The 8,627-nt window shown below is 36.6% G+C and overlaps 2 protein-coding genes across 3 annotated transcripts; one reads left to right on the forward strand and one right to left on the reverse strand.

Annotated features, from left to right (window-relative positions):
• Positions 1-208: 208 nt before the first annotated feature.
• LOC104221921 (probable beta-1,4-xylosyltransferase IRX10L) lies at positions 209-4,810 on the forward strand. Its single transcript, XM_009773073.2, has 4 exons — positions 209-753; positions 2,605-2,993; positions 3,215-3,456; positions 3,823-4,810. Exons 1-4 carry the CDS (start codon positions 648-650, stop codon positions 4,334-4,336), a joined length of 1,251 nt encoding a protein of 416 aa, XP_009771375.1. The 5' UTR covers positions 209-647; the 3' UTR covers positions 4,337-4,810.
• Positions 4,811-5,518: 708 nt separating this feature from the next.
• On the reverse strand, positions 5,519-8,627 carry LOC104221922 (chromophore lyase CRL, chloroplastic). 2 transcript variants are annotated; one of them, XM_009773074.2, is made up of 9 exons: positions 8,225-8,627; positions 8,069-8,118; positions 7,523-7,583; positions 7,399-7,434; positions 7,126-7,176; positions 6,477-6,569; positions 6,119-6,223; positions 5,914-6,006; positions 5,519-5,781 (listed from the first exon to the last, which is right to left on the reverse strand). In XM_009773074.2, exons 1-9 carry the CDS (start codon positions 8,414-8,416, stop codon positions 5,644-5,646), a joined length of 819 nt encoding a protein of 272 aa, XP_009771376.1. In that variant the 5' UTR covers positions 8,417-8,627; the 3' UTR covers positions 5,519-5,643. The 2 variants fall into 2 exon arrangements, with proteins under 2 accessions (XP_009771376.1, XP_070003898.1); XM_070147797.1 differs by having other exon boundaries at positions 5,914-6,009; positions 8,225-8,604.

Below are 8,627 nucleotides of genomic sequence, written 5' to 3' on the forward strand. Positions count from 1 at the left end.
AGCAAAACAACCTAAGGAGTCTTTAACTACTTTCTGACTCATAATTCCAATTTCCATGAAATTTGACTTGCCATCCACCAAACACAAAAATGAAAGGCTCGTACCATCAGATTCCCATAATAATACACCTTCTTTATACTCCCATTCCAGTGCACCACTACTGCTACCTGATACATCCAATATAATATTACCAACTTTGAAGAAATTATTTTTAGCAGTTGCTTGAAAATTGACAACCCAACTAGCCCCCCCCCAACCCACCCCACCCCACCCTCCACCCCCTCCTCTCTTTTCCTCTCTGTTTCTTGAAGCAAATTCTTAACCCCATTTCTCTATCAGTCTCGACTCGATTCTTCTTTCTGCTTGCAAGACAAGAATCACCAAGATTTCTATTTTTTCCTCTCATTTCTTAGCTGTCTTTGAAAGAACCCCAGTATCTAGAAAATATTTAGTAATATCAACTAACTCATATAATGACATTCTAACTATTGATTCTTCCTACCCATTAATAAAAGAAAGTTCCAAACTTTCTTTTGTCACTAAGGCATACCCATTAAAGTTCTGGTCTTTTTCTTGTTTTGAGTCCATTCAGACTTATTACTTTAATTAAAGATTTGTTTCCTGAAAAAGGGAGACAAAAAAAAAAAATGAGGAATTGGACTTGGGGTTTTGTTGGTCTTCTTTATCTTGCTCTCTTGTTGAAGATTGAAGCCTTGAAATTTCATAGGACTGAACAAACTGAGAGAATATCAGGTACATTTCCTTTTGGGTGCTAATTGTAGTGGTTTAGGTTGAAATTATAAGCAATTTCATGTCTTATTGAGATGGGAATACTTGTTTATCATAGTAAGTTAGGTTTTACTGATTTGGCTTTAATTGCTGCATAAGGCTTCTGTTTATAGGCTGCAAAATTATTGATTTCTTCAGCTGTTCTCATTCATGAATTGTTAGTTTTGTAGGGACATAATAGTCTTTAACCTGTAAGATCATTTCGATGAGGAATAGCATTCTTGATCGCGTTGTTTGTTTCGTTTGGTTAACTTGTAAATGTATGTTGAATGAAATAGGCTGGTAATGGTTGGTGTTGCTAACTGCCTAAGTAATGGCATTATCTGTATAGTTAATGTGTTTTTGGCCTCCAAAGATGTGTATCCTTCTTTGATGATGTTCATACTGTTAGTGAGATTCAGAATCTGTAGGTGCGATAAAACAGTATACTATTATTCAGGTAAACTGACCACCCTTTGCCGAAAAATTATACTACGAATAAGGTAAAATATTGCTTGTTATTGATTAAAAATAGACTTTGAATACCCTTGCATAGCTCACTGGCGAAGGGTGTTCAAAATTTGAACACCCATATTGAATTTCCTGGCTTCACCGTTGCTGTTATTAAATCCTGACTGTCACACATGTCGATTTTGCAAGTCTGTCTCATACAAAACGTGGGGTTTAATTAGCTAGAATGTAGGATAAGATGAGGTGGAGATGAATGGGCATCGTTAGCTGAATTATTTACCTATCTGCATGTTAGTCTGAATAATTCTTGATGCTGGAGCATCCGTGATTGATACTTAGAAGTTTAAATCCAGATCTAAGTTAAGATTGATGAAAATCAACTTTCACCTTAGAGCTAAGCCTGAATACAGATAAATGAGGTATTTTTTCTTAAAAGTTCGCCAAAGTGTGGTAGTAATCTAGGAAAATGATTGGCATATTATTCTATTGTTCATGTATATTTTCTGCCACTTGATGTTGACTATAGTGGGAGAATTCTGTAGAGGCACATTGAATGCATAATTGTACAGTGAACTAATGAAATGAGGACTAAAGTGTTTAGCCCCTTATTTTCAGACTATAGACATTGAGCTCTCACATGAGCTTCATTATTGAATTTGTATCAGATTTCAGAGTTCACATTAGACTGGTATCTCAAAAAACTTAAATATGTAGACAATTGACTCATAGCACATTGTACAATTGATTATAGTAAGGGGTGGAGGACAATTTGCATAATAAAATCGAGGTGGAGAGAAGTGATTTCATAGAAACTATGTATAATGGTCTTCTGCATTTGAACTTTTAAGCTAAATGAAGAACTTGATTGAAGACTTTGGCAGGCCGTAATTTTGATGTTTCGAGGGTTATCAAAAATTCCAAGGAGTGTTTTCAGACTCCCATTAGAACAGATTGGTTCTTCATACATGTATTTTTTTTAGCATCATACATGTATTTAAGTCGAAATTCAGATATTTTTTTAATATTATAAAGGAGTGGAAATTCAGATATAAATAAATGTTGCAGCATCAGATATAACTTGTTGGTGAATAATTATAATGTCATTAGTGACACCATAGAACCATTCTTGTGATCACAAAGGAGCATCTTTTTACCTTGCCGTAAAAAAAGAAAAGAAAAAGAAGAATATATTTTTAACCAACTGAATAAGTTTAACTGTAATACAAAATACTAATCAAATTCTTCTGAGCAAATAAAAATTATCTTTTCACTTGCTTACACAGTTTAGCGTATAATGACATAGGATACTTGCTTAAAACGCTTAAGTATCAACTCCTTTATTTTCCTTCTATTTTCAAAATTCAGGAAGTGCTGGTGATGTCTTGGAAGATGATCCTGTTGGGAGATTAAAAGTTTTTGTTTATGAGCTTCCCAGCAAATACAACAAGAAAATTCTGCAGAAAGACCAACGATGCCTCAACCACATGTTTGCTGCTGAAATCTATATGCATCGTTTCCTATTATCTAGCGCTGTCCGTACCTTTAATCCTGAGGAAGCAGATTGGTTCTATACCCCTGTTTACACCACTTGTGACCTGACACCGAATGGCCTTCCCTTACCGTTTAAGTCACCACGTATGATGAGGAGTGCAATACAACTTATTGCTTCTAATTGGCCGTACTGGAATAGGACAGAGGGAGCTGATCATTTCTTCATCACACCCCATGATTTTGGTGCTTGTTTTCACTATCAAGTGAGTCTCTCTTTCTCTCTCTCTCTCTCTCTCTCTCTCTCTCTCTCTCTCTCTCAAACACACACATCCACAGAATTAGATAGACTCCAGGGAAAGGTTGCTAATAAATATCCCTTAGGTTCGTGATTATTGTTTTTTGTTATTTTCAACTGTAACTTTCAGTCATTACTTTCAAGGTCAAATAGGTTTTGGTTACACTGTGTTATTCTGTGCGATTGCAGGAAGAAAAAGCTATTGAGAGGGGAATTCTTCCATTGCTCCAACGTGCTACCCTGGTTCAAACTTTTGGACAACGAAATCATGTTTGTTTGAAAGATGGCTCAATTACAATTCCTCCATATGCTCCCCCACAAAAAATGCAATCCCACTTGATCCCTCCAGATACTCCCCGATCTATCTTTGTTTATTTCCGAGGCTTGTTTTATGACGTCGGAAATGACCCAGAAGGTGGTTACTATGCGAGGTATAATCAAGGCTCATACCTATGAATAAATCACATTTGGTTAAGTTTCTTTAACACTTAAATAGATTGAAAATAGCTACTTATCAAAAGGCCCTAGTATTTTTTTTCCCAAGTTGATTAATACGTGAAGTTAAATACAGAATTATCAGGATCTAGAATTAATGCATAGTTGATTGATTTATTTGATTGTAATTCTGAGATTATACTGTTTCTCTTTTCTCTGAAAAGTTGGATGAATATTGTTTAAATAGATGTTAGATGAAATCACTATTACTGTAAAAAGTTGACTGAAAATATTCTCATTTAGTCTACTGACCTCCAAGACATGGAAAGAGAGTAACTAACTCTGATTACTTTTCCCTTCAGAGGCGCCCGAGCAGCGGTGTGGGAGAACTTTAAAGACAATCCTCTCTTTGATATTTCTACGGAGCATCCAACTACTTACTATGAAGATATGCAGCGAGCTATCTTTTGCTTGTGTCCACTGGGGTGGGCACCATGGAGTCCAAGATTGGTTGAAGCAGTTATATTTGGCTGCATCCCTGTTATTATAGCAGATGACATTGTCTTGCCATTTGCTGATGCAATCCCCTGGGAAGATATTGGCGTGTTTGTAGCAGAGAAAGATGTGCCAACTTTGGACACCATTCTCACTTCTATTCCACCGGAAGAAATATTGAGGAAGCAGAGATTGCTTGCCAATCCTTCAATGAAGCAGGCAATGTTATTTCCACAACCTGCTCAATCAGGTGATGCTTTTCATCAGATTTTGAATGGACTTGCACGTAAACTGCCTCACGACAAGAGCACTTACTTGAAGCCTGGAGAGAAGTTCTTAAACTGGACTGCTGGTCCAGTTGGCGACCTAAAACCTTGGTAGAGGATGGTTCGTGAGATGATTTCTTTCACTTCTTAGTCCCTGGCTCCAAACCTTTCTACTGTACCAACGTTGTTGAATTTCATCCAAAGTGTAAATTTTTACCAAGTAGTTTTGGGATACGACACATTCATTTTGGACCTATAGTGTTTGTTGTAGTTATGCATGAGTCTTGTGAAAAATAGGTATGTACTGATTTCTACTCACATACTCGTGCCAGAAACTTATTGCCTTTTTTGTTACATATAGATGTTAAGCCATTAAGCATTCTTGGAAAAGTGGCTTTTCCTGTTGCATTCACTACTTATTAGGGAGTCCCTGCCCTGGGTGCCCGCCCAGATTGGGGAATAAAGATAGAGTTGTCCTGGAATTTTCGGAAATGCCCAGACCCCACTTTGTGGGATTTTACTGGGTAGTTGTTGTTGTAGTTGATATTTTCATAATGTAGTATCAGAAATTAGAGTGTTCATCAGCTTATCATACACTGCAATAATGATTTTGCTGAAGAAACTCCCAAGCTTGTGAGCTAGTTGTTGCTTTTGGGATCCTTCAATATTGAAAGTTAGTAGTCTTAGAAATATAAGCCCTCCGGTTCATAATAAATGACTTTTTCATTTACTTATTGTAGTCCAAAATAAGTACGGCGGTTCATAATAAATGACTTTTTCATTTACTTATTTTAGTCCAAAATAAGTACGGAGTATCTTTTTTCATAGTCAAGAAAAAATTAACTTTATTTTTTCAAATTTGCCCTTATTTATATATTTTAATGTGTCAAGTTAATAATATACAAATTTTAATTCATGGTAATTTAGTCAAAACACCTCTTTCTCTTCTTTTCGTAAGTGGTATATCAAAAGCCAAAGCGTCACTTATATGGACAAGATGAGTAATAAAGATCCATAAGCATTCATACGTGAATTATGTTCTTATATTGGTAAATAATGACATCACATCCCACGTGGCCTGTGAATAATCCAATTTGTCGGAGTGCAAATTCCAATCATCTTCGGCAAACACCAATTCTTAAAACTGAACCCATGAACATCTACAGAAGATTTTTCTTCAACTAAACACTCACCAACTTCAACTCAAAAATTGTCCAAAACGCTTACTAGGAATTTGATTTCCAAAATAATTTTGCAAAAACTTTTTTTCCAAGATGGATCAACTCCTACACCATTCTTAGACCAAGAACAGAAAATTCTCATACGTAACCCAATAAAGTAATAGTAGATTCTAAACATAATGTTAAATGAGTTCAATGATTTACATTGTTATGTATGGACATGTGAATATATAACAAGAAATCACTCCTGGAGGACAAACGAACCCTCTATTCTTTTCCCCACAGGTTGGGAAGCAAAACTCAAAGGATTAAATGCATCGTCAAAACTTGAAGCAGGAGCGGGCTTGAATTCATAAGGACCTCCTTTTACACCCCAAACCTGTAATATTGGGAGAAAAATACATGTCTTGTCAGAGGCTGTCGGTTCCTCAAACAAATGAATGAATAATTGAGATACGAATCACTAGGAGGCTTTTAAGGAAAAGGCAAGTTTGAAGCATATGGAACTAACTTGATTGCCATCAACATCATAGCCTCTATCCCAGGCATGTATCTCATTGTTCTTTAACACAGCTAGTTCGGAGGTACAGCGGGTTGCACCATTCTGCTACACAGGCAAAATAGACTTGCAGTACTTAATAGGAAAGGAGAAAACATCACAGGCTATCATGACGCGAATCTCGCCAGTAAAATTGATGGAAAACTTAAGCAAATACCCATGAATTAGGAAATCCATCTGCAGGTGTTGAACCTTCATATAAGCATCGTTTCCCACGTTCACAGCGCTTTAGATGAATGGTAGTCAAATGTTCAGCAATGTCCTGTGCATGACAATAGAATTAAAATGACTTCCCAGCAGAAACAGTAAGTTCCAAACATTTTTCAGTAGCATAAATAACAATCAAACTAGGAATATATTAAACAGTTTGTCATGGTTGGCTTGGTTATTTTAAGCAGCAGAGACATGGAATGAGGGAGAACGTATGTATAAAGTTACACACCTGAGCCTATACTCAAGAGTAAAGCACACTAAAAGAAAAAAGAGATCCGATCTTAATGTGTTCAAATGTTTACCCCAATAACTTCTTCAGGTTCCGGACGTTGGTCCCTAGGGCGATCGCAGAAGTTCTTGTACTCCTCTGCATCTCTGATGGCATATGTGCCTACCTAGAATTTGGCACAGGTATAATGAAAACTGAATTTGGCACAGGTACAATGAAAACTTATTTGCGACGAAGAATGAAAATAAGGCTGCAAGGCTTGGTTTCTATCACCAACAATCAAAAAAACATATCACCAACAATTAAAAGTAAGGATACTGAGAGTAGAGATGTTAAAGGAACTAGAATGTATTAGCATGAATACTAGACAAAAGGTATATCATTCCCACTACCATCAGCGCAAGTATTTTCCTAAACAACCAGCAGACCACCTTCATGCTACTTTTAAAGACACCCAAACATCCTCTCACCCACACCCATCATAGAGTTGAAACGAGTAATAATTCATGAGAACAGGCATGTAAGGGAAGTAGAACTGTGTCCAATCACATTATTATACATAATGCAAAAAGAAATGGTGATGGTTCTACATTAATTAGTACTAGATTACTAGTAAGTGTTATGCCACTCGTGTCAAACAAAAAGAAGAAGCTTAGCAAGGGGAGTAGAATATTAGAATTTAGAGAAAATTCCGGCCACAGAAAATATGAATCGGGACCAACCTCAACATCACATTTCAGCTCCTTTGCACAAGGCTTGACCATGAAAAACCTCTGCAACAGAATGTTATATTAGAAGTGATTGAGCTCGAGTGCTCTTAACTATAAGAGCAGCTAAAATAAAATAGCTACTGCGATGTCATCTTATATGATTATCTGGGTTTTAGCAACCAAAGCAACAGAACAAAGAAAACTTAAATTAAGGTAGCAGGTCTATAATGCAACAGTCTTGATTATAACAAGAACAAAAAGAAAATAATATTGGATGTTACTCACCTGTCGGAAGGGTTTATGGGGTGTCCGCCAAAATGCCTACAAAAGAAGATCCATCATAAAACCGACTTTCATGAGTCCAAACCAAAAGCATGGAGGAAGAAAATAAAGCAAGATATAGACGTACCTGTTCAAAATATAGAACTTTAGAGCCATCTACCATGTCGGCAGCAGGACAGGAAAGCCATCTATACATGGAAAACATGAATTTTGAATAAAAGATTTAAATAACAGAACTTCCACCAATTTTTTTACTACATCAAGAAATGATCATATGCTTCCAGAAGCAAAACTTCTGGAGAGAAACATGCTTACATGCCCGACGCGGTCATTGGAAGATTGCTATCCAAATTATCGAAAGGTATGCTGCATCCTAAAGATTGTAACTTCGCAGGCCAATCAAGCAACAGCATACAAATTGGACAATATATAAACATTTAATACGTAATGTTTTTTTTTTCCTTCTACACCTCCATTTATCAATCTACTAAGCCTCAACTCAGACTAGCTCGGGCTAATTTCGTCTTAAGAAAGTCAAATTAATAAGATTCAACACATATTACAGTTTTTAGCTAAACCTTCTCCCTGATAAGCTAATTTGGCAGCAATATCTCAACTCAATTCCAAAATCAAAACATGTAGCAGTGAAAATTATAAACGGAAAACATAATACCTGAAATTAAAATAATTATCAGGATCCCTAACAGCTTGCTCCTTGGAAAACTACAATAAAACTCGAAAAAAATCAGTTCACCTCACTTTCTTCACAGTTCCAGGGGAGCAAAAGTGGCAGAAATAGAAAAACTGTAGCGTAGCAAAAAAATAGTACCTTTTCACCGCTAAGTGACTGTGCGACAATTCGAGCATGGTCCCAACGTGTGGTCGACTTAGTGAGCCGCCGTACCAATAAAGCGCCTCCGATAAGCACCAGCGACTTGAGAACCGCTCCACGAGCTCGGCTCCACCCGTTTGAGTTCGGATCCGACTTTGAGTCCGAAACCGAGTCCGAGCCCGGGCACATACTGGTCTTTAACACTTTACAGTGGACTCTCTAATAACAGATAATTTGACCTATAAATCATCCTCGAATTTTATAAACTTGAATTCAAATCAAATTCTTCAGCTTCTTTTTCTTCTCAAATTTTCTGCAAAATTACAAACTTCAGAAAATGTGGAAAATTTAGAAATATTTTTTGTTGGCGTAGAAGCATTGGCAATAGTAGTCTCATTCC

This window comes from Nicotiana sylvestris, chromosome 6 (assembly GCF_000393655.2).
Source record: "Nicotiana sylvestris chromosome 6, ASM39365v2, whole genome shotgun sequence".
NCBI classification, from domain to species: domain Eukaryota; kingdom Viridiplantae; phylum Streptophyta; class Magnoliopsida; order Solanales; family Solanaceae; genus Nicotiana; species Nicotiana sylvestris.

What these genes read in the sequence shown, in the direction of transcription:
- LOC104221921 (XM_009773073.2), top strand. Translation starts at nt 648, where the DNA reads ATGAGGAATTGGACTTGGGGTTTTGTTGGTCTTCTTTATCTTGCTCTC. An exon ending in ACAAACTGAGAGAATATCAG is followed by an intron (nt 754 to 2,604) that starts GTACATTTCCTT and finishes TTCAAAATTCAG; the next exon opens with GAAGTGCTGGTGATGTCTTG. An exon ending in GTGCTTGTTTTCACTATCAA is followed by an intron (nt 2,994 to 3,214) that starts GTGAGTCTCTCT and finishes GTGCGATTGCAG; the next exon opens with GAAGAAAAAGCTATTGAGAG.
- LOC104221922 (XM_070147797.1), bottom strand. Translation starts at nt 8,416, where the DNA reads ATGTGCCCGGGCTCGGACTCGGTTTCGGACTCAAAGTCGGATCCGAAC. An exon ending in AGCTGAAATGTGATGTTGAG is followed by an intron (nt 6,570 to 7,125) that starts GTTGGTCCCGAT and finishes GCCAAATTCTAG; the next exon opens with GTAGGCACATATGCCATCAG. An exon ending in AACCTGAAGAAGTTATTGGG is followed by an intron (nt 6,224 to 6,476) that starts GTAAACATTTGA and finishes TGTCATGCACAG; the next exon opens with GACATTGCTGAACATTTGAC.